Below are 26,262 nucleotides of genomic sequence, written 5' to 3' on the forward strand. Positions count from 1 at the left end.
TGTGTATGCATGTAAAAAGCACTGAATAAAAATATGAAAAAAGAATTGTCATAGAATTCCGACAGTGCAGAAAGAGGCCCTTTGGCCCATCCGTGGTTCCAAATTCCATCAGACCATTTTCAATGTAAATTGTTGACTGGGCAAGAAATGCTGCCTTGCCAAAGTCCTGAAAACAAACGTTTTGATCGAGGAAAGAAAACTTTCAAAAATGATTTTGCAGTTTATCATCCGCTTCGCCTGCTCCTTACTCAATGCCGCCCTCCTCAGGTCACCCCCTGTAACTGCAATTCACCCAGGCACCCCCCCCCCCCCCCCCCCAAACACAGGCCGGCCGCCGGCGCAGGCGCTCAGTTGACGGATCAGGAAGCTGGACAATGGCGTTTTGCTCCTTTTTCGGTGGCGAGGTCTATAAAAAGCACTTTGAAGCGGGTGAGTCCGGGTGTCGCTGGGCGAGTCCGGGTGTCGCTGGGCGAGTCCGGGTGTCGCTGGGCCGGCAGTGGGTGAGATTTGGTTCTCAGGTTCACTTCTTTTTCAAAAACGGGATTGAGTTTCAGTGAAAGTCGCGCAACCTGGACCCGCTTCCCTAATCCCAGTACCCAAACCCCCACAACCTACCCCCAAATCCCCAATACCCATTCCCTAATGCCCCTGACCCGCTTCCCTAATCCCAGTACCCAAACCCCCACAACCTACCCCCAAATCCCCAATACCCATTCCCTAATGCCCCTGACCCGCTTCCCTAATCCCAGTACCCAAACCCCCACAACCTACCCCCAAATCCCCAATACCCATTCCCTAATGCCCCTGACCCACTTCCCTAATCCCAGTACCCAAACCCCCACAACCTACCCCCAAATCCCCAATACCCATTCCCTAATGCCCCTGACCCACTTCCCTAATCCCAGTACCCAAACCCCCACAACCTACCCCCAAATCCCCAATACCCATTCCCTAATGCCCCTGACCCACTTCCCTAATCCCAGTACCCAAACCCCCACAACCTACCCCCAAATCCCCAATACCCATTCCCCAATCCCCCTGACCCACTTCCCTAATCCCAGTACCCAAACCCCCACAACCTACCCCCAAATCCCCAATACCCATTCCCCAATCCCCCTGACCCACTTCCCTAATCCCAGTACCCAAACCCCCACAACCTACCCCCAAATCCCCAATACCCATTCCCCAATCCCCCTGACCCACTTCCCTAATCCCAGTACCCAAACCCCCACAACCTACCCCCAAATCCCCAATACCCATTCCCTAATGCCCCTGACCCACTTCCCTAATCCCAGTACCCAAACCCCCACAACCTACCCCCAAATCCCCAATACCCATTCCCTAATGCCCCTGACCCACTTCCCTAATCCCAGTACCCAAACCCCCACAACCTACCCCCAAATCCCCAATACCCATTCCCTAATGCCCCTGACCCACTTCCCTAATCCCAGTACCCAAACCCCCACAACCTACCCCCAAATCCCCAATACCCATTCCCCAATCCCCCTGACCCGCTTCCCTAATCCCAGTACCCAAACCCCCACAACCTACCCCCAAATCCCCAATACCCATTCCCTAATGCCCCTGACCCACTTCCCTAATCCCAGTACCCAAACCCCCACAACCTACCCCCAAATCCCCAATACCCATTCCCTAATGCCCCTGACCCGCTTCCCTAATCCCAGTACCCAAACCCCCACAACCTACCCCCAAATCCCCAATACCCATTCCCTAATGCTCCTGACCCACTTCCCGAATCCCAGTACCCAAACCCCCACAACCTACCCCCAAATCCCCAATACCCATTCCCTAATGCTCCTGACCCGCTTCCCTAATCCCAGTACCCAAACCCCCACGACCTACCCCCAAATCCCCAATACCCATTCCCTAATGCCCCTGACCCGCTTCCCTAATCCCAGTACCCAAACCCCCACAACCTACCCCCAAATCCCCAATACCCATTCCCTAATGCCCCTGACCCACTTCCCTAATCCCAGTACCCAAACCCCCACAACCTACCCCCAAATCCCCAATACCCATTCCCTAATGCCCCTGACCCACTTCCCTAATCCCAGTACCCAAACCCCCACAACCTACCCCCAAATCCCCAATACCCATTCCCTAATGCCCCTGACCCGCTTCCCTAATCCCAGTACCCAAACCCCCACGACCTACCCCCAAATCCCCAATACCCATTCCCTAATGCCCCTGACCCGCTTCCCTAATCCCAGTACCCAAACCCCCACGACCTACCCCCAAATCCCCAATACCCATTCCCTAATGCCCCTGACCCGCTTCCCTAATCCCAGTACCCAAACCCGCACAACCTACCCCCAAATCCCCAATACCCATTCCCTAATGCCCCTGACCCACTTCCCTAATCCCAGTACCCAAAACCCCACAACCTACCCCCAAATCCCCAATACCCATTCCCTAATGCCCCTGACCCACTTCCCTAATCCCAGTACCCAAACCCCCACAACCTACCCCCAAATCCCCAATACCCATTCCCTAATCCCCCTGACCCACTTCCCTAATCCCAGTACCCAAACCCCCACAACCCACCCCCAAATCCCCAATACCCATTCCCTAATCCCCCTGACCCGCTTCCCTAATCCCAGTACCCAAACCACCACAACCTACCCCCAAATCCCCAATACCCATTCCCTAATCCCCCTGACCCACTTCCCTAATCCCAATACCCAAACCCCCACAACCTACCCCCAAATCCCCAATACCCATTCCCTAATGCCCCTGACCCGCTTCCCTAATCCCAGTACCCAAACCCCCACAACCTACCCCCAAATCCCCAATACTCATTCCCTAATGCCCCTGACCCGCTTCCCTAATCCCAGTACCCAAACCCCCACAACCTACCCCCAAATCCCCAAGACTCATTCCCTAATGCCCCTGACCCGCTTCCCTAATCCCAGTACCCAAACCCCCACAACCTACCCCCAAGTCCCCAATACCCATTCCCTAATGCCCCTGACCCACTTCCCTAATCCCAATACCCAAACCCCCACGACCTACCCCCAAATCCCCAATACCCATTCCCTAATGCCCCTGACCCGCTTCCCTAATGCCAGTACCCAAACCCCCACAACCTACCCCCAAATCCCCAATACCCATTCCCTAATGCCCCTGACCCACTTCCCTAATGCCAGTACCCAAACCCCCACAACCTACCCCCAAATCCCCAATACCCATTCCCTAATGCCCCTGACCCGCTTCCCTAATCCCAGTACCCAAACCCCCACAACCTACCCCCAAATCCCCAAGACTCATTCCCTAATGCCCCTGACCCGCTTCCCTAATCCCAGTACCCAAACCCCCACAACCTACCCCCAAATCCCCAATACCCATTCCCTAATGCCCCTGACCCGCTTCCCTAATCCCAGTACCCAAACCCCCACAACCTACCCCCAAATCCCCAAGACTCATTCCCTAATGCCCCTGACCCGCTTCCCTAATCCCAGTACCCAAACCTCCACAACCTACCCCCAAGTCCCCAATACCCATTCCCTAATGCCCCTGACCCACTTCCCTAATCCCAATACCCAAACCCCCACGACCTACCCCCAAATCCCCAATACCCATTCCCTAATGCCCCTGACCCGCTTCCCTAATGCCAGTACCCAAACCCCCACAACCTACCCCCAAATCCCCAATACCCATTCCCTAATGCCCCTGACCCACTTCCCTAATGCCAGTACCCAAACCCCCACAACCTACCCCCAAATCCCCAATACCCATTCCCTAATGCCCCTGACCCACTTCCCTAATCCCAGTACCCAAACCCCCACAACCTACCCCCAAATCCCCAATACCCATTCCCTAATGCCCCTGACCCACTTCCCTAATCCCAGTACCCAAACCCCCACAACCTACCCCCAAATCCCCAATACCCATTCCCTAATGCCCCTGACCCACTTCCCTAATCCCAGTACCCAAACCCCCACAACCTACCCCCAAATCCCCAATACCCATTCTCTAATGCCCCTGACCCACTTCCCTAATCCCAGTACCCAAACCCCCACAACCTACCCCCAAATCCCAATACCCATTCCCTAATGCCCCTGACCCACTTCCCTAATCCCAGTACCCAAACCCCCACAACCTACCCCCAAATCCCCAATACCCATTCCCTAATGCCCCTGACCCACTTCCCTAATCCCAGTACCCAAAACCCCACAACCTACCCCCAAGTCCCCAATACCCATTCCCTAATGCCCCTGACCCACTTCCCTAATCCCAGTACCCAAACCCCCACAACCTACCCCCAAATCCCCAATACCCATTCCGTAATGCCCCTGACCCACTTCCGTAATCCCAGTACCCAAACCCCCACAACCTACCCCCAAATCCCCAATACCCATTCCCTAATGCCCCTGACCCACTTCCCTAATCCCAGTACCCAAACCCCCACAACCTACCCCCACATCCCCAATACCCATTCCCTAATGCCCCTGACCCACTTCCCTAATCCCAGTACCCAAACCCCCACAACCTACCCCCAAATCCCCAATACCCATTCCCTAATGCCCCTGACCCACTTCCCTAATCCCAGTACCCAAACCCCCACAACCTACCCCCAAATCCCCAATACCCATTCCCTAATGCTCCTGACCCACTCCCCTAATCCCAGTACCCAAACCCCCACAACCTACCCCCAAATCCCCAATACCCATTCCCTAATGCCCCTGACCCACTTCCCTAATCCCAGTACCCAAACCCCCACAACCTACCCCCAAATCCCCAATACCCATTCCCTAATCCCCCTGACCCACTTCCCTAATCCCAGTACCCAAACCCCCACAACCTACCCCCAAATCCCCAATACCCATTCCCTAATCCCCCTGACCCACTTCCCTAATCCCTGTACCCAAACCCCCACAACCTACCCCCAAATCCCCAATACCCATTCCCTAATGCCCCTGACCCACTTCCCTAATCCCAGTACCCAAACCCCCACAACCTACCCCCAAATCCCCAATACCCATTCCCTAATGCCCCTGACCCACTTCCCTAATCCCAGTACCCAAACCCCCACAACCTACCCCCAAATCCCCAATACCCATTCCCTAATCCCCCTGACCCACTTCCCTAATCCCTGTACCCAAACCCCCACAACCTACCCCCAAATCCCCAATACCCATTCCCTAATCCCCCTGACCCACTTCCCTAATCCCAGTACCCAAACCCCCACAACCTACCCCCAAATCCCCAATACCCATTCCCTAATGCCCCTGACCCACTTCCCTAATCCCAATACCCAAACCCCCACAACCTACCCCCAAATCCCCAATACCCATTCCCTAATCCCCCTGACCCACTTCCCTAATCCCAGTACCCAAACCCCCACAACCTACCCCCAAATCCCCAATACCCATTCCCTAATCCCCCTGACCCACTTCCCTAATCCCTGTACCCAAACCCCCACAACCTACCCCCAAATCCCCAATACCCATTCCCTAATGCCCCTGACCCACTTCCCTAATCCCAGTACCCAAACCCCCACAACCTACCCCCAAATCCCCAATACCCATTCCCTAATCCCCCTGACCCACTTCCCTAATCCCAGTACCCAAACCCCCACAACCTACCCCCAAATCCCCAATACCCATTTCCTAATCCCCCTGACCCACTTCCCTAATCCCTGTACCCAAACCCCCAGTACCTACCCAATCCCCAATATCCAAATCCCCAACACCCAATTGCCACCGTCGCTCTTCCCAAATCACTTTCCCTCTTAAATTGCCATTGCCAATTTCTCCTGTCCCTATTCCCAAATCCACCTGCCCCCCGCCCCCCCCCCTCAAGTGACACAGTGGTTAGCACTGCTCCCTGACAGGGTTCAATTCCAGCCTTGGATGACTGGATGGAGTTTGCATGTTCTCCCCGTGCTGTGTTGGTTTCCTCCCACAGTCTATAGATGTGTGGGTTATGTGGATTGGCATGCTAAAATTGCCCCTTCGTGCAATTAAGAATTTAGAGTGCGGAAGGAGGCCCATCAAGTCTGCACCGGCCCTTGGATAAAGTTACGGTTAGAATAATATCACCTTTATGAGTGTCACAAGTAGGCTTACATTAACACGGCAATGAAGTTACTGTGAAAATCCCCTAGTTACCACCTGTTTGGGTACGCTGAGGGAGAATTCAGAATGTCTAATTCACCTAAAAGGCCCATCTTTCTGGAGGAAACCAGAGCATCCGGAGGAAACCTACACAGACTGGGTGTGGTCCGAGGTAGGGTGCTCATTCAGATGTTCGGTGCAGACTCAATGAGCTGAATAGCGTTCTTGTGCACTGTTAAGGATTCTGTGATTCTAAGGATTCTATGAATTTCAGATCATAACCTCTGCTCTTATTTTGTCTCTATTCCCACATCCCCCTGTCCTTATTCCCCAATCTCCCCACCCTGATTCGCAATCCCTGTCCCTATTCCCATTTCCGAAACTCTCAATTCTCCTGTCCTTATTTCCAAATCCCCAAACCCCCAGTCCTTATTCCCAAATCTCAAAACCCCTGTCCTTATTCCCAAATCTCAAACCCCAATTCTCTTGTCCTTATTTCCCCATCCCTATTCCCAAATCCCCTGTCCCTATTTCCTAATCTCTGTCCTTATTCCCAAAACTCCAATCCTCCACCCCTATTCCCAAACTCCCAGTCCTTATTCCCAAATCTCAAATTCTTTATTGGGAATAAAGTCCCAACCCCCATCTTTTTTCCCCAAACCTGAAACTCCTGTCCTGATTCCCAATTCCCAACCCTAAGTCAAAATCTCCTTGTCCTTATTCCCAAATCCCCAATCTCAATCCAATGATTCCAAATCGGGGTCCTAAATCGTTCCCAATTCCCATGTTTCAAATTCTGTTTCCCAATCTCCCTGTCCGAGTTCCCAAATTCCCAGACCCAATCCCCGTCTTTATTCTCCACCCCGCAAAGCAGTCGCATAGTCTGTGTTTGCACTCCCTAGCGTAGAGGAGACCACATTGAAAGGACTGGAAAAGAGTAGGTGCTGCAGCTCCTGTACTTGCCACGGGGAGAGGATGAGGTAATTGAGGAGTGGGCCAGGCAGTCGCAAATGGAATACTCTCTTTGGAACGCCGCTAGACTTTGGAATCGTATACCTTTTATTCCAGATTTGTGTAATTCATTTAATCTGTATTCCACAACTGCTGAGGTGGAATTTAAATTCATGTCTTTGGAGCATTAATCCGGACCTCTGCATTACTAGTACAGTAACAGAACCATGACGTTACTGTCTCAGACGCACCATTCCTCCGGCTTCCATTGAATTATACCAGTTTCACTGAGAAAGTGAAAGTAGAACAGAGAATTAATTGACAAGCGACTAGAAGTTCAGGGTCATGTAGGTCAGGACTAAAGGCATTCTGCAAATCGTTCAATCAATCTGTGTTTAGTCTCCCCAGTGTTGGAGAGACCGTGTTGTGAGCAGATAGTATGCTGAGCTGAAAGAAGTAGAATTAGCTGGATATGTTTGAGCAGTTCGCAGTTTAGAGGGAATAGGGTTGAGGGAGTATAATTTGGGTCTCAAGGTCAAGCTGATCTCGGAGAGGAGCAGGAGGGGAGATGGAAGAGAAACTAAAGAAAGATGGAAGTTTTGAGCTGGGACAGGAGAGAGAACTTTGAAGGAAGTTTGGCTCGATTGAACTTTGTACTTCAAATGTAAAATTTGTGTGCATTAGGATGTAGGAAAAGCTGTGTAATTTTGTCTTAAAAACACGTTTAATTGTAATAATATAGGAACATATTAATATTTTTTGTCATTGATCTAAATGTGATTGTACATGTTGTCTACATACAGTTTTGCCGATATTGTTTCTTTTCAATCTAGGGATATACATCTGTTCAAAGTGTGGACATGAATTGTTTTCAAGTCGAGCTAAATATGACCATTCCTCGCCATGGCCGGCTTTTACTGAAACTATTCATCCAGACAGCCTATCTAAAAGAAAGGATGGTGAAAGCGCCTTAAAGGTAGGAGGTCAACTGTGGTATTAAATGGAAGGTTATTTCTTGTATTTCTGTTGGAAAGCAGTAAACGTTAAAAATGTCTCTATTTCAGGTTTCTTGTGGAAAGTGTGGGAATGGACTTGGTCACGAGTTCCCCAATGATGGGCCCAAGAAAGGACAGGCACGGTTTTGAATATTCAGCAGCTCATTGAAATTTGTTCCCAAAGGTAAGTGCGTTGTGACCAGTGCAATTTATAATAGCTCTATAAGTGGTTGGAGTGAAGTACCTTTGTTCATATGGTCTTGTTTTCCTCGTCCTGTTTATTTTGTGCCATTTAAATTTGATACCAGGCTACCTAAACCAGTTTGTAAGTGGAAGCTGCAGCAAGGAACAATAAGATGAGCATAAATTATTGTGCCTCACTGAAGTGCTGTGTCACCAGATCGGAATTGTTTCTAATTTCAAATGATGTAACATTTCTACTTTTGATTGACACTTTTTTTGCCTGCAATTAGCGTTGACATTTCAACACACAATCTATTCTGCTTACTTTCCTGATAAATTAATCTGCTTGTTACTTTAATCAGGTGGAGCACCTGTGTTTTGCTGAATCATGAGCGGGGAAGGGTTAAGTAGCAATTTAACGTGTTTGTTTTCTAGAGAACAAGATGTCGCAATCAATATTGCATAACAAATATTTGAAGTCCTCAAAAAATCCATGCTGAACAAACATGCATAATCAGAGTACTACACACAATTTTATATTAAAATTAACTTCTGACTGAATATGGAGGGGATGGATGAGGGGGTTGGGATGAGGACCAAGCAGAGGCGCCTTGTCTCTATTCCCTCAGAACATGGTGCAGCTTTTTATAGCTTGGCATGTGAATTCTGAGCCGCTAACTGATCTGTGCTGTAGATAGCTCTGTCACAAAGTGTTATGGACAGTGTTATCTACAGTTTCAGTCATTTGCAATGCTGTGACCATCCATCTTTTTTTATAAATTTAGAGTACACAATTCATTTTTTTCCAATTAAGGGGCAATTTAGTGTGGTCAATCCACCTAGGCTGCACATCTTTGGGTTGTGGGGGTGAAACCCATTCAAACACGGGGAGAATGTGCAAACTCCACATGGACAGTGACCCAGAGCCCGGATCGAACCTGGGACCTCGGCGCCGTGAGGCAGCAGTGCTACTCACTGCGCCACTGTGCTGCCATGACCATCCATCCTTTTGACTATATGCCGGATAGAAGCACTGTATGAACCTCAGGGGTCATATTTCTGCTTCGGCATTGCCGATCCTACGGTAGGGAGAACTTCAGTAAAGGAGCAGAATTCGCAGTTGCAGAATCGGGGAAAACGAGGGACCATGCCGATCTTATGATCCTATTTTTCAAAATGGGGTGACAAAGTCGACCTGATTACAAAAACGATCCAATAGCTTCACAATAACAGTGAATTTAGTTGTTAATCAATTTGATCTAATTCTGTTACATAGCAGCAAACATCGATTCGGAGGGGAAGATTCTAGCTGATGGACTTGACCTTTTTTTGAGAGTGACAGGTGAACTGCAGAAACTCCAGTGACAAAAAAGCTTGGATAAAGGAAAGCAATGTTTTTCAAACTTTTTTTCCGGGGACCCATTATGACCCACGCCAACCATCGCGACCCACGCCAGTCGACCTTCGCGACCAACGCCGGCCGACCTTCGTGATCCACCATTTTCTCTTGCCTTGTTTGCTGCTGACAAAATGGAGGAAATGATTTTGGGTCCCTTTGGCCCTCGTACATGCTCCTCCAATGGGACCTGTTGGATGAAGGTGAAGCTTTCCGGTGTCGTAAAGTATGGAGTCTCCATCTGTCTAAAGCTAAGCTCCACAGCACAATTGTGGCACAGAACATGCGGAAATAAGGCTCTGTCAGCGAGACTGTCTTTCCCAGTCTTAAATACGACACCCAGATCCTGACCATTCTTGGAGTAAGAGACTTGCACTTCACCAGCATCAAAGTTCAGAAAGCAACCAATCACATTCTCCCCAAACTTTTTGCAGCCGGCTTTTAACAATGCTAGCTGCTGTGGCCTTCAAAAAGGCTGCGAGCATATTTTTTAAAACAAATGCGGCTGCACTGCGCATGCATGCCTGCTCATCGGTGCGCAGCAGCCTTTTTGAGGGCCGCAAATGCCGGCTGTTGTGTGTGGATTTGCGTAATCTGGAGCGCCGCGACGGACGGCTCCGCGACCCTCCTGGCACCCGCCCGCGACCCATTCGCGGGCCGCGCCCCCGACTTCGAAAATGCCTGACGTATACGATAAGAATTTGTTTTTGGCCTAGGAAGAAGATATTTGTTAAGAAACTTGTAATGATGATCCAATGAGTGCAGTGTGGTGTGCTCCAGAATCGATGTTCAGGGCCCTATTGTATCTAATTTAATAATAACTGGTAGACTTCAAAGTATTAAAGTAGGGTCGATAGGTGGATCTGTGAAAGGAACACTAGATTTACAAAATGGGTTGGATGAAAAACAATTGCCTTTTATAGCAGATGGGAAAAGTACAAAATGAACAACATAAGTGTTTTGTGAATGATGTCAAAATAACTTGGATAAGGCTGAAAAAGTCTCAGGGTACTAATGATAGTGTAATTGTCAAAACCATGCAGGATGTCTCTGCTGAACTCTTAGACAAAATAATCATGCAAGTCTGACAAAGTTGTTACTTGAGGCAGAAGGTGCAGGAAACTAACCCTAGCTTTAGTCACAGTGACATAAAGGTCATATTTAAAGCCCTGGATATAAGCCAGTTTTGGAATAAGGAAATTACTGACCTTCACAGTCCAAGATATAAAAAGCATCCCAAAAACAGTGGGGAACCAAGTGATTCAAATGAAAAGTAGAGAAACAAATTGAATGAAAAGCTGACAGATCCTTAGGCTCCCAACAGTCTACATTCTCGAGTTCCAATAGAGATAGCTGCAGAGATAGCGGGTGCATTGTTTGTGATCTTCTAAAATTCCCTCGATCCTTGAACAGTCCCAGCAGATTGAAACGTAACACCGCTAGTCAAGCATAGGAGAGAGAAAATAGGGAACTATATCTTTGGGAAAATGCTGGAATCCATTATGAAGGTATTAAAAGCACTTTGCCTAATCATATTACATTTTTCTAAGTCAACGTGGTTTTATGAAAGGGAAATTGTGCTTTACAAATTTATTATAATAATCTTTATTGTCACAAGTAGGCATACATAACACTGCAATGAAGTTACTGTGAAAAGTCCCTCGTCGCCACATTCCGACACCGCAGGGACATGGAGGGAGAATTCAGAATGTTCAATTCACCTAACAGCACGTCTTTCGAGACTTGTGGGAGAAAACCGGAGCACCAGGAGGAAACCCAAGCAGACACTGGAGAACGTGCAGTCTCCGCACAATGACCCAAGCCGGAATCGGATCTGGGACCTTGGAGTTATGAACATAGAACGTAGAACATAGAACAATACAGCGCAGTACAGGCCCTTCGGCCCACGATGTTGCACCGAAACAAAAGCCATCTAACCTACACTATGCCATTATCATCCATATGTTTATCCAATAAACTTTTAAATGCCCTCAATGTTGGCGAGTTCACTACTGTAGCAGGTAGGGCATTCCACGGCCTCACTACTCTTTGCGTAAAGAACCTACCTCTGACCTCTGTCCTATATCTATTACCCCTCAGTTTAAAGCTATGTCCCCTCGTGTCAGCCATTTCCATCCGCGGGAGAAGGCTCTCACTGTCCACCCTATCTAACCCCCTGATCATTTTGTATGCCTCTAATAAGTCTCCTCTTAACCTTCTTCTCTCCAACGAAAACAACCTCAAGTCCATCAGCCTTTCCTCATAAGATTTTCCCTCCATACCTGGCAACATCCTGGTAAATCTCCTCTGCACCCGCTCCAAAGCCTCCACGTCCTTCCTATAATGCGGTGACCAGAACTGTACGCAATACTCCAAATGCGGCCGAACCAGAGTTCTGTACAGCTGCAACATGACCTCCTGACTCCGGAACTCAATCCCTCTACCAATAAAGGCCAACACTCCATAGGCCTTCTTCACAACCCTATCAACCTGGGTGGCAACTTTCAGGGATCTATGTACATGGACACCTAGATCCCTCTGCTCATCCACACTTTCAAGAACTTTACCATTAGCCAAATATTCCACATTCCTGTTATTCCTTCCAAAGTGAATCACCTCACACTTCTCTACATTAAACTCCATTTGCCACCTCTCAGCCCAGCCCTGCAGCTTATCTATATCCCTCTGTAACCTGCGACATCCTTCCACACTATCGACAACACCACCGACTTTATTATCGTCTGCAAATTTACTCGCCCACCCTTCTGCGCCTTCCTCTAGGTCATTGATAAAAATGACAAACAGCAACGGCCCCAGAACAGATCCTTGTGGTACTCCACTTGTGACTGTACTCCATTCTGAACATTTCCCATCAACCACCACCCTCTGTCTTCTTTCAGCTAGCCAATTTCTGATCCACGTCTCTAAATCACCCTCAATCCCCAGCCTCCGTATTTTCTGCAATAGCCTACCATGGGGAACCTTATCAAACGCTTTGCTGAAATCCATATACACCACATCAACTGCTCTACCCTCATGTACCTGTTCAGTCACCTTCTCAAAGAACTCTAAGGTTTGTGAGGTATGACCTACCCTTCACAAAGCCATGCTGACTATCCCTGATCATATTATTCCTATCTAGATGATTATAAATCTTGTCTCTTCTAATCCCCTCCAAGACTTTACCCACTACAGACGTGAGGCTCACCGGTCTATAGTTGCCGGGGTTGTCTCTGCTCCCCTTTTTGAACAAAGGGACCACATTTGCTGTCCTCCAGTCCTCTGGCACTATTCCTGTAGCCAATGATGACATCATAATCAAAGCCAAAGGTCCAGCAATCTCTTCCCTGGCCTCCCAGAGAATCCTAGGATAAATCCCATCAGGTCCCGGGGACGTATCTATTTTCAGCCTGTCCAGAATTGCCAACACCTCTTCCCTACGTACCTCAATGCCATCTATTCTATTAGCCTGCGGCTCAGCATTCTCCTCCACAACATTATCTTTTTCCTGAGTGAATACTGACGAAAAATATTCATTTAGTATCTCGCCTATCTCTTCAGACTCCACACACAATTTCCCATCCCTGTCCTTGACTGGTCCTACTCTTTCCCTAGTCATTCGCTTATTCCTGACATACCTATAGAAAGCTTTTGGGTTTTCCTTGATCCTTCCTGCCAAATACTTCTCATGTCCCCTCCTTGCTCGTCTTAGCTCTCTCTTTAGATCCTTCCTCGCTACCTTGTAACTATCCATCGCCCCAACTGAAACTTCACACCTCATCTTCACATAGGCCTCCTTCTTCCTCTTAACAAGAGATTCCACTTCCTTGGTAAACCACGGTTTCCTCGCTCGACGCCTTCCTCCCTGCCTGACCGGTACATACTTATCAAGAACACGCAGTAGCTGATCCTTGAACAAGCCCCACTTATCCAGTGTGCCCAACACTTGCAGCCTACTTCTCCACCTTATCCCCCCCAAGTCACGTCTAATGGCATCATAATTGCCCTTCCCCCAGCTATAACTCTTGCCCTGCGGTGTATACTTATCCCTTTCCATCATTAACGTAAACGTCACCGAATTGTGGTCACTGTCCCCAAAGTGCTCTCCTACCTCCAAATCCAACACCTGGCCTGGTTCATTACCCAGAACCAAATCCAACGTGGCCTCGCCTCTTGTTGGCCTGTCAACATATTGTTTCAGTAAACCCTCCTGCACACACTGTACAAAAAACGACCCATCTATTGTACTCGAACTATATCTTTTCCAGTCAATATTTGGAAAGTTAAAGTCTCCCATAATAACTACCCTGTTACTTTCGCTCTTATCCAGAATCATCTTCGCCATCCTTTCCTCTACATCCCTAGAACTATTAGGAGGCCTATAAAAAAACTCCCAACAGGGTGACCTCTCCTTCCCTGTTTCTAACTTCAGCCCATACTACCTCGGAAGAAGAGTCCCCATCTAGCATCCTCTCCGCCACCGTAATACTGCTCTTGACTAGCAGCGCCACACCTCCCCTCTTTTGCCTCCTTCTCTGAGCTTACTAAAACACCTAAACCCCGGAACCAGCAACATCCATTCCTGTCCCTGCTCTATCCATGTCTCCGAAATGGCCACAACATCGAAGTCCCAGGTACCAACCCATGCTGCCAGTTCCCCTACCTTGTTTCGTATACTCCTGGCATTGAAGTAGACACACTTCAAACCACCTACCTGAACACTGGCCCCCTCCTGCGACGTCAAATCTGTGCTCCTGACCTCTATACTCTCATTCTCCCTTACCCTAAAACTACAATCCAGGTTCCCATGCCACTGCTGCATTAGTTTAAACCCCCCCAAAGAGCACTAACAAATCTCCCCCCCCCCCCAGGATATTTGTGCCCCTCAGGTTCAGATGTAGACCATCCTGTCTGCAGAGGTCCCACCTTCCCCAGAAAGAGCCCCAGTTATCCAGAAATCTGAATCCCTCCCGCCTGCACCATCCCTGTAGCCACGTGTTTAAATGCTCTCTCTCCCTATTCCTCATCTCACTATCACGTGGCACGGGCAACAACCCAGAGATAACAACTCTGTTTGTTCTAGTTCTGAGATTCCATCCTAGCTCCCTGAAAGCCTGCCTGACATCCTTGTCCCCTTTCCTACCTATGTCGTTAGTGCCAATGTGGACCACGACTTGGGGCTGCACCCCCTCCCCCTAAGGACCCGGAAAACACGATCCGAGACATCACGTACCCTTGCACCTGGGAGGCAACATACCAAACGTGAGTCTCTCACGCTCCCACAAAATCTCCTATCTGTGCCCCTGACTATAGAGTCCCAAATTACTTATGCTCTGCTCCTCTCCACCCTTCCCTTCTGAGCAACAGGGACAGACTCCGTGCCAGAGGCCCGTACCCCATGGCTTACCCCTGGTAAGTCGTCCCCCCCACAAGTATCCAAAGCGGTATACTTGTTTCTCAGGGGAACGACCGCAGGGGATCCCTGCACTGACTGCTTTTTCCCAGTCCCTCTTACAGTTCCCCCCCAACTCCAATCTTTGGTGTAACTAATTCCCTGAAGCTGCTATCTATGACCCCTTCTGCCTCCCGAATGATCCGAAGTTCTTCCAACTCCAGCTCCAGTTCCCTAACTCGGTCTTGGAGGAGCTGGAGATGGCAGCACTTCCTGCAGGTAAAATCAGCAGAAACACTAACTGCATCCCTCACCTCAAACATCCTGCAGGAGGAACATTGCACTCCCTTCCCTGCCATTCCTCTAACTTTCTACAAAGATCTTGCTAACAACTAAATTAAATTTTTTATAAAAAATAATAATAATATAATAAAATATGGTACTTGCCTCAGACCAATGGGTTTTATTATTAGGTTAGAGGAGGAGGGTGGGTGGGAGACACTACACGTGTAGTGTCTCGGGTTTCCTCTCCACCAGAATTTATTGGTGAAGGTCTTCCCAGACGTCCGCGGGTCGACTTCCTGTTCCCGCCTAAAACACTAATTTTTTTTTTTAAATTCTCAGCTCCTGCTGAAATTGACTAACCAGCCAGCTCCACTCCCGCCGAAATCGACTGGCCTGCCCCTGCAAAAACAAGTGCTTTTAAAGGACAGACTTACCTCCCAGCAGCCACTTCCGCATTGCTCCCGCTGAACTGACTCACCAGCTGATTCTCCCGCCGAAATCGACTGGCCTGCCCCTGCAAAGACAAGTGCTTTTAAAGGACACACTTACCTCCCAGCAGCCACTTCCGCACTGCTCCCGCTGAAACTGACTCACCAGCTGATTCTCCCGCCGAAAACGACTGGCCTGCCCCTGCAAAGACAAGTGCTTTTAAAGGACAGACCTACCTCCCAGCAGCCACTTCCGCACTGCTCCCGCTGAAACTGACTCACCAGCTGATTCTCCCGCCGAAATGGATTCATGAAGCAATAATGCTAACCTCTGTGCTACCGTGCAGAGTTCTAGGGATGTAACTAGCAGGGTAAATGAAGGGGAGCTAGTGAATGTAGTACATTGGGATTTCCAGAAGGCATTTGTAAGGTGTCAGATAATAATGGTATTTTATTTAAGAAACACTTTCCCAACCCGAAGGCTGAATTGCAGTGTAACTTAAATTGAAAAGTTCATCAGGTTAAAAGCATCCAAACAGGTAATAATCATGCAGCAGCAAAAATAAACAAATTCAGTGTGAAACAGAGATGTGCTGAACGGGCATTTAAAAGAAAGGTAAAATTGAATTAAAGTACACCATTCTTACTCTACAGGCATTGAAGGACATATTCATTTCATATTGAAGGTTACTGTGCAAGATCAGGACTTTGAGTTGAGGGTAAGGGATAGAGGATTGATTAACATCAGAGAGCAAGGATAAAAAGGGCATCAGCAGGTAGGCAAGATGTAACTAGTGGGTTACCACAAAGATCCTCAACTATTTACATAATTTGGCTAAGGGACCAAGAGTAATGTATCCATGCCTGCCTCCATTACAAAGGCTGGGGGGGGGGGGGGGGGGGGGGGGCAGTGAGAGGGACAAAATGAGCCTGCAAAGGGATATAGATAGTTTACGTGGACAATAATGCGACAGATCATAGAGTCCTAATGATACAGAAAGAAGCCATTCAGCCCATCAGATCCTTGCCTTCTCTCCATTGAGGAATCCATTCAGTTCTATTTCCCTGCTCCAGCCCCTTTGCCCTGAAAGCTTGTTACACTCACGTGCCCATCCAATTTATTTGTGAAGTCATTGATTGTCTTTGTTTCCACCACTCTTGTAGGCAGTAAGTTCCAAATTATTACAACTTGCTGCATAATAAAGTTCTGATTCACATCTCCCCTGTATTCTCTTGCCCAAAACCTTAACTGCCTGTCCCTAACTCCTTGAATCATCAGCTAATGGAAACAGTTTTCTTTGCCTACCTTATCTAAATCTGTCATAATTTTGTACACCTCAATCAAGTGTTCCCTCAACCTCTATTACTCCAGTTTCTTCAGCCTAGCCTGGTAGCTAACATTCCTCAACCTTGGAGCCATTCTGGTAAACCTCATCAGAGTTTTACAAAGACTCAGCATCACTTCCCTGTTTTTGTACTCCGTACCTCCATCTATGAAGCCCAAGGTCCCATGTTTTGCTAATTACCCTCAATAGGACCTGCCACCTTCAAAGATGTATGCATATAAACCCCTAGGGGCCTTTGTCCCTGCACAGTCTTTAAAACTCTGTTGATAAGTCTGTACTGCCTCTCCCCATCTCCTTCTTCCAAAATGCATTATCTCACAATTCTGAATTTTGTCTGTCCTATTAATATTATGTTGCAGCCAATTGATGGAATGACACATCCATGTTAAAGGAGTGTAATGTGGCAAATGTGAGGTTATTCACTTTGATAGGAATAAAAGAAAATCCAGTTTTAGTTTTAAATATTGAGAAACGTTCAACTGCTGGAGTGCAGAGAGGTTTGGGTGTCCTCTTAGAGGAAACGCAGCATCTCGGTGAAGAAAGCAATTAGGAAGGCAAATAATGCAAGGAGTTGCAGTATTAGAAGAAATTTATTTTACTAGAGTTGAACAGGGCTTTGGTGCGCCCACACCTGAAATACTGGTTACAATTTGGATCTCTGTCCAAGGAAGGATATACTTGCCTTGGTGAAAGTACATTGAGAATTCACTAGATTGATTTTAGGCTGAGGGTTGAGTATAATGGATATTTACTCCTTTGAGTTTAGAATAATGGGAGTGGATCTCATTGAACCGTATAAGATTCTGAAGCGGCTTGACTGGTTAGTTTCTGAGAGATTGATTCCCCTGCCTGGAGAGTCGGGACTTGAGGGGCATAGTCTCAGGATAAATGGTTGAGCGTTTAAGACTGAAATGCGAGGCATTTCGTTCTTTACTCAGAGTTGTGATTCTTTGGAATTATCAACCTGACAGAACTGTGGATGCTTACTCCTTATGTATACGCAAGCCTGAAATGGATTCACGTTGGCCACCAGGTGAAAAGAGGATGAGGCAAAGAGGAAAAATGGAATAGAGGTTAAAGCTCAGCAATGATCTTATTCATTGCTGGAGCTGACAGGAGGTGTTGTATGCCTTATTCTCCCTTTTCACCTTCACCCCCACCCCCCCCACGAGCAGCTCCTCAAACACGGTCACAAACGTCCCCCTGTTTGAACAGCCTGTTTGTCACAATCCTCCATCCTCCCCGCCAACAACTTAGCCAATACTTTCACATCTGTTAAACTTATTATTTTAATTTAGTACAGAACATTGCTGCTTTTACTGCATTAGGGTATAAGATAAGTGATGGAATCAAAATGTGCAATTTAAAAAAAAAAAAACATTTTATTAAGGCATTTATAATTTTATAACAATAAACGGTGCAAATACAAATATAAACATAGTGCAAAAAAACATTTCTCCATCTCTCACTAATCCCATTAAACACAAAGTAGCCTAAATCCCCTCCCCCGCCCCCTTTCTTGCCAGTACCCCCTAAGCTTCGGGCATGCCCAAAACATATCGACATGGTTTTCTGGCTCTCCCGCACACGTCACACACTTGTCCTCTATCCCGTAAAACTTGCGCATCCAGACCACCGTCATGTGTGCCTGGTGAACCACCATGAATTGTATCAGGCTGAGCCTGGCACATGATGAAGATACGTTGACTCTGCTCAAAGCAGACCCGCCTTACCCCCCCCCCCCCAGTTCATCTTCCCATTTACCCTGTAGCTCACCTATCTGGGTTTCCTCCCATTCCATAAGCTCTTTGTAGATATCCAAAACCTTGCCCTCCCCCACCCCTGTTCTAGAAACTCCCTTGTCCTGTATCCCCTGCAGCGGTAGGAGCAGAAAGGTCGAAACCTGCCTTCGCACAAAATCCCTGCAGATATCGAAACCATTCCCTCCCAGCAATTCAAACTTCTCCAAATCCTCCAAACAGGAAAAGCTCCCATCAATAAATAGGCCTCCCATCCTCTCGTTCCCTGCTCTCCAAAACCCCCATCCAGCCTCCCCAAAACAAATCGGTGATTATCACAAATTGGAGCACACACCGATGTGGGCGGGTGAGGGAGGCCATCCAGAACTACTTGGAAATAAACGATACAGGGGAAGTCTCGGCAGCAACGGTGTGGGAAGGGCTGAAGGCAGTGGTTAGGGGGGAGCTAATTTCGATATGGGCCCATAAGGAGAAGGCGGAGCGAGCATAGGCTGGTTAGGGAAATACACCAGTGTACAGGAGATACTCGGAGGCCCCGGAAACAGGATTATTGAAGGAGCGGCAGAAGCTACAGATGGAGTTTGGTCTGTTATCTACAGGGAAGGCGGTGGAACAGCTGAGGAAGGTGATGGGGGCTTGGATCCAGCAGGGATGAACGGGGTGTTTAAGGAGTTTTATAGTCAGCTGTATGAGTCGGAACCCCCAGCTGGGGTGGAGCGGATGAGGTAATTCTTGGAGGGTTTGGAGTTTCTGAAGGTGGAGGAAGGGTTGGTGGAGGGGTTGGGAGCCCCGATCGGAATTGCAGAAGTAGTAGAGGGATTGGAGGCCATGCAGTCGGGCAAAGCCCCAGCCTGGACGGGTACCCTGTGGAATTTTATAAGACGTTTTCTGGAATGCTGGGCCTGCTGCTGGTAAGGGCATTTAATGAGGCAAGGGAGCGGGGTGTTCTTCCCCCAGCAATGTCTCACGTGTCGATATCACTGATCGTGAAGTGGGAGAAGGACCCAGAGCTATCCAGGTCATATAGGCCAATCTCCGTATTTAATGTTGATGCTAAATTGCTGGCTAAAATCTTGGCCTCAAAGATAGAAGATTGTGTCCCAAAGGTGATAGGGGAAGACCAGACGGGGTTTGTTAAAGGCAGGCAGCTAACTGGCAACGTTAGAAAGCTCTTAAATGTGATCATGATGCCTGCAGAGGGAGGGTGGGGGGGTGGGGGGTGGGGGGGGGGGGGGGGGTGGAGGTAGTGCCCACCACTACCACCAGGCTTGTGGAGCACCAGGCCAGCAAGAGCGGCAGAAGAGCCATTACCAATGCCCCCAAACCTGTGCCCTTGCACGATGCCGCCTCTACTCGCTCCCACACTGACCGGACCCAGCCCCCCACTACACACTTCCTCATCATGGCTATATTTTGCTGCCCAGTAGTTGTCACTAAAATTACTAAAAAAGGCCTTTGGTATAAAAATAGGGAGGCACTGGAAAACAAACAAAAGTCTCGAAGACCGTCATTTTCATAGTCTGTACCCTCCCCTCCAGTGACAGGGGAGCATGTTCCACCTCTGGAAGTCCTCCTTCATTTGTTCAACTAGCCGGGTCAAATTTAACTTATGTAGCTGCTCCCATCCCCGTGCCACCTGAATTCCCGAATAACGGAAACCCCTCCCATCACTCTGAACGGCAGTTCATAGCAGCCACTACCTCCACCTCACTCCCCTCTGAGGGCATCATGATCACATTTAAGAGCCTTCAAACTCCTCAAATGCGCGAACACGCGAGCCCTCTTGACCGGCCCATTCAGCCCTCTAAAGTTCCATGTGATCAGCCTGGTTGGGGGGCACCCTCCCCGCCTGCCGATCAACCATCATCCTTCTTAGGCCAGCCTCCAGCTCGTGCCCTGCGCCTCCTCAGGGCCGCCCTCGGGCACCCACTGTCCTCGACCTCCAATTTGTCTCCCAACGACAGTCCCTGCCCCATTAGCAGAGCAATCCACCCCCCTTGACCCCCATTAACCAAACAACAATCCCAACATTCCTTCGCAAACTTATCACCTGCTCGCCCCCCTCTGCGCTTCCGTGAGCTAGCCCGCCCAGCTAGCCTGGTAGCCCCCGCCCATGGCGCTGAACATCCCACTCCCTATTGTTCTCCCACCCCTTCCTCCGCTCGAATATACATATTCAAAACATCACAATCCCCAACAAACAAAGAAGAAAACTCAACCCACCATCCCCCACAAGAACAAAGTTAACTCGCATACAAAACTGAGCAACGGTCCAGATATTGATACAAAAAGCACTCCATGTACAGCCCAAAACGAAAATAAATTTTAACAGCACAGGCATGGCATTACTCGCCCCCCAAATTCAATGTCCTCAATCACCTCCAGTCTTTTGTCCTTTAAAAAAAATTCCATCGCCTCGTTCGGCGATCCAAAGTAATGTTCTTGACCATTGAAGATGACCCACAAACAAGCTGGATACAACACCCTCTATAAGAGGAACTTCACCCTCTTATAACATAGAACATAAAGTGCCGAAGGAGGCCATTCGGCCCATCGAGTCTGCACCGACTCACATAACCCCTCACTTCAACCCTATCCCCATAACCCAATAACCCCTCCTAACCTTTTTGGACACTAAGGGCAATTTAGCATGGCCAATCCACCTAACCTGCACGTCTTTGGACTGTGGGAGGAAACCGAAGCACCCGGAGGAAACCCACGCAGACACTGGTAGAATGTGCACAGACAGTGAACCAGCTGGCGCTGGTGAAGTCACAGTGCTAGCCAAGTGTGCTACCGTGCTGCCCCTCTTTTTGAAGAGGGCCGATTTTACCCTATTAAAGCTCGCTATTTTGGCCAATTCCGGACCCAAGTCCCGATAGATGCGCAGCACATTGTTTGCCCAGTTGCACATCCGTGTCTACTTGGCCCACCGCAAAATCTGTTACTTATCCAGGAACTGGTGTATTCGCACCACCATCGCCCTCAGCAGCTCATTCAGGTGCGGCTTCCTTGCAAGCGTTCTATGCGCCCTGTCCACTTCCAAGGGTCGAGCAAACGCCTGTCGCCCAGGAGCTTTTCAAATATGTGCGCCACGCATGTCCCTGCGTCAGATCCTTTGATGCTTTCCGGGAGGCCAACGATCCTCAGATTCTGCCTGCAGGACCTGTTCTCTAGATCGTCCACCTTCTCCTGCAGCCTTTTCTGGTGGACCCTCACGGTTAGCTGGCCCTCGTGCTCAGCCATCTTCTCTTCCAACTTCTGGATCGCCAGTGCCTGGGCTTCTAGTCGTTCCACCACCGTCTTAATCGGGTCTAAACATTCCCGCTTTTGCTTGGCAAAAATCTCCTGTATCAATTTCACCAGCTGCTCTGTTGACCACTGGCCCGCCAATCCTAGCTCCTGTGCCTCCGCCATGTTCTCCTGTGCTGTAGGTTCCACACCCTTTTTTGCCCGGCCATTTCTTCTTTTCAGATCACTTCTGATCCACGTCTCCATAAACTGGTGGGGGATTCCTCCTCTCTGCTTCACCCACCTCCCAATTTTACCGATCAAATCCCACAAATGTTGGGAGCTACCAAATAAGCGACCTACTCCATGGCCGTCACCGGAAGTTCAAAATGTGCAATTTTTAACCTTCTTCCTTTTTGCTCATTTTCAATCAATACTATTCGTATTTTTCAGACGTCAGGGAAAACTTAAACCTGTGAAACCTGATTTGTTGAGATACCATTCTGTGTAAACACATTGTTTTGTGTAGTAATTAATAGACTTGCTCTAGTCATCATTGTGTGGATGCAGATAAGTATATTGCAAAACTGTTTGGCAAATTGTTCATTTTCCTTTTCAAATTGTCTGGATTTAGGGTGCAACTCTTTTATTGAACTTAATTTTAATAGATTTATGATACCTCGGAATGAACTAGTTACCAAGAGAATACAGATAATGGAAAAAAGCTGTAAAATGTTAAATTGCCTTTTTTTCATTTGCAGCCAATGGACCTCTTGAGGAAAAATAAGGCGAGCGTGGAACTACTCTTTGTTAAGCAAATGGAATTTGTAATGTTCTTTAAAAAAGCAAGAAAGTAAGCATATCTGGAAATAGCAACTAAGGAGTCCTTGTGATTGTTTTTTTTGGTGTTTAGTCATTACATGAAGTTTTCTGGATAAAGTCTTCCTTGAATGTCCAGAAGATAGATACTTGCATGATTACACAAACAAAAATACTTCCTGTGTTAAGTAATTTGGACTTGATTTTTAAATGTTATCTAATCTTTTGAAAATGTCAAATAAAGCACAATGTGGAAGGAGGGACACAGTTGCAGCAGCTCGGTTTTCACTGGGGTTCTGCGGCAGAAAGCAGTCTTAATCAGTTCAAATGTTTTTGTATACGAGGACAAAATATTAACCTAAAATGTTGCCTTATCAGTTAACACAAACTATACTCATGATCTTAAGCAAATAGTGACTGTGACTCCAAATGTTGCAGTATGATTCCAGAACAGCAGTTGCTTTAGCTGAGCATTTATAATAGTGTATTTAATTATTGTTTAAGTACTGTAAGAGACATACTTTATAGATAAGAGATGTATGGGGGGGTGGGGGGGAAGAAACTTTGATGAGAAATTCTAATTTAAATATAATTTAAATCCTGACTGTGTGATCAATTTTGCTGGCAAGTAGGGAATTCATTGCAATGAGATATAGTAGATTGGGCAGCAAATTTTCACCTCTAAGCAACAGATTTTCTTACACCAATTAGTGTTAGTCACTAAATGTCATTAGTAGTTTCCAGCCCGAATCCCCGGGAGCTGGAGCAGCGGCGGCCCCGCGCCACGCCGTCCACCCAGTGTTTTAGGGGCTGGTTTAGCACAGTGGGCTAAACAGCTGGCTTGTAATGCCGAACAAGGCCAGCAGAGTGCGTTCAATTTCCGTACCGACCTCTCCGAACAGGCGCCGGAATGTGGCGACTCAGGGCTTTTCACAGTAACTTCATTGAAGCCTACTTGTGACAATAAGCAATTATTATTATTAGTTTCTGTGGTCATTCATATGGCCAATGAATCATTCCTACTCTGTACCCCTACTGTCTTACTTAAAGACGTGCAGAATAAGTAGCAAGTCAGTACTGTGGACGGTAATGAATCTTGGGGGAGTTGCGTGAGAGAGGAATGAAATTAAAGATTGAAGTTTATTTTTTCACTGACTCATTTAACACTGCATTTTGCTTGTAGCAAATGTTTCTGCTTCGATTTTAAATTCACAATAAAATATATGTACGACAGATTTTTCTAAATTAAAAATTATTTTGAATCCTACTATTCATGTTTACAGTTCATTTATTTTGCCAACAGTCTGGCTTTCTTTGCAAACCTTTGCATTTGGGCCTTTTCAACATGCAGTGACTTCACTAAGAATGGGAAATAGGTGAGGTGCTGGAGTACTTCATACACTTAAGGAACCACACAAAAGGAACCACACAATAGCATTAGCTCAGGAGAAGAGGAAGGAAAATTGAGGCAGTGAGGTGATCTATTTGGAATGGAACAATCGAATTATGCGCAACCTCACTTTTTCAATCAAAACCACAAGATGCAAAGCTCATCTTGACTCGGTAAAAGTAAAAAGGATGTGAGATCAGAAAGTTATAGCACTGGTGTGGAACAGTGAGCACAGACTTTATAAAATTTAACATGATCTGGAAATCAGAAATATTTTAAGATTATGTAACTTCAAAATTGAGAATATCATAAGAGTTTTTTTCCACAGCCTCCGCATATAAATAATAAGCAGGTAATAGGAGATAGGGTGTGGACTATTAAATAATGTGAAGTATGTTTTAAAGGCACAGGAAAAGACTAGAATACTTAATAAGTACTTTGTGTCTGTTTATTAAGAAAGAGGATGTTAATAATTATTTAAATATTTTTATTCAGGACATTTTCATTTTATTAACAAACACAACACTCATTAAACATTATACCTTTCTCATTATAAACCACCCACCCACCATACCGCCCTATATGCCCTGTCTTATATCTTGCCCCCCCCCGGACGATTACCAACTCTTGAAGAAGGACATGAACCTCTCCTCCGACCCCCCCTAATAGGAAACTTTGTCTTCTCCAAATGCAGAAATTCCGACAGGTCAGTCACCCACACAGTTGCCCTTGGCAGCTCCGGAGACCACCACCCTAACAGAATCCTCCTCCGGGCTAATGGGGAGACAAAGACCAAAACATCAGTCTCTCTCCCCATCTGCACTTCTGGGTCATCCAATACCCCAATCACTACCCATGGGCTCCGGGCCACATGTATCCCTAAAATCCCCGAAAAGGACTCCCAGAATCTTGCCAATTTTGGACAAGACCAGAACATGTGTGTGTGGTTTGCTGACCCCCTTAAACGCCACTGTCCTGAACCTCTGGAAAGAACCCATTTTTGTGCGTCTTTGTCATTTGTGCTCTGTGCACCACTTTAAATTGAATCAAGCTCAATCTTGTACATGAGGAGGTGGAGTTTGTCCTACGTAATGCCTCACTCCACATTTCCCCCCGACCTCTCCCAAATGCACCACCCAGCTTCTCCTCCCACTTCTTTATCTCCTCCAGTGATGCCCTCTCCATCAACTCCCCATGAATATCAGAGATGTTGCCCTCTCCTATCTCATCCTCTATCTTTTCCAACAACGAAGGGGGCAGCAAGGTTAGGTTGGACAAGTCGGGGTTGTTGTAGGAAAGATTGAGGGTGATAGATTATGACAGATTTCATTTAGGTAGACCAGGAAAAGTTACTCCCATAAGCTGATAGTACGAGAACTAGGGGACACAGCTTTGAAGCATTGGACAAGAGATACGGGGGGATGTGAGGAAGAACTTTATTAAACAACGAGTAAATGATTTCCAAAGGAAATTGGATGGGCATGTGAGGGAAATAAAATTGTAGGGCTTTAGGTATAGGGTGGGGGAATGGGACTGATTTAATTGCTCTACATACAGCCAGCATGGACTTGATGGGCTGAATGGTGGCTTCCTGTGCCAAAACATAGAAAATAGACGCAGGAGGAGGCCATTCAGCCCTTTAAGCCTGTTCTGCCATCCATCATGATCATGGCTGATCAAGTTCAATACCCTGATCCTGCCTCCCACCCCCTCCCCCGTATCCCTTGACCCTTTAGCCCCAAGAGCTATATCTAACTCCTTGAAATTACGCAATGTTTTGGCCTCAACTACTTTCTGTGGTAGTGAATTCCACAGATTCAACACTCTCTGGGTGAAGAAATGTCTCCTCACCTCAGTCCTAAAAGGTCAAACACTTATCCTCAAACTATGACCCCTAGTTCTTTCTGAATCTATCCTGCCTAATCCTGTTAGAATTTTGTACGTTTCTATCAGATACCCCTCTCACTCTTCTCATCTCCAATGAATATACTCCTAACCAACTTACTCTC

The 26,262-nt window shown here is 47.4% G+C and overlaps 1 protein-coding gene across 4 annotated transcripts; it reads left to right on the top strand.

Moving 5' to 3' along the window:
- The first annotated feature begins 311 nt into the window (after positions 1 to 311).
- On the top strand, positions 312 to 24,130 carry LOC140394062 (methionine-R-sulfoxide reductase B1-like). 4 transcript variants are annotated; one of them, XM_072480869.1, is made up of 4 exons: positions 312 to 429; positions 7,862 to 8,004; positions 8,093 to 8,207; positions 22,806 to 24,130. In XM_072480869.1, the coding sequence occupies exons 1-4, from the start codon at positions 375 to 377 to the stop codon at positions 22,829 to 22,831; spliced, it is 339 nt and encodes a 112-aa protein (XP_072336970.1). In that variant the 5' UTR covers positions 312 to 374; the 3' UTR covers positions 22,832 to 24,130. The 4 variants fall into 4 exon arrangements, with proteins under 4 accessions (XP_072336970.1, XP_072336971.1, XP_072336969.1 ...); XM_072480870.1 differs by lacking the exon at positions 22,806 to 24,130 and adding an exon at positions 15,619 to 16,358; XM_072480868.1 differs by lacking the exon at positions 22,806 to 24,130 and adding an exon at positions 11,224 to 11,592.
- The last annotated feature ends 2,132 nt before the right edge of the window (positions 24,131 to 26,262 follow it).

This window comes from Scyliorhinus torazame, chromosome 17, assembly GCF_047496885.1.
Source record: "Scyliorhinus torazame isolate Kashiwa2021f chromosome 17, sScyTor2.1, whole genome shotgun sequence".
In the NCBI taxonomy this organism is placed as follows: domain Eukaryota; kingdom Metazoa; phylum Chordata; class Chondrichthyes; order Carcharhiniformes; family Scyliorhinidae; genus Scyliorhinus; species Scyliorhinus torazame.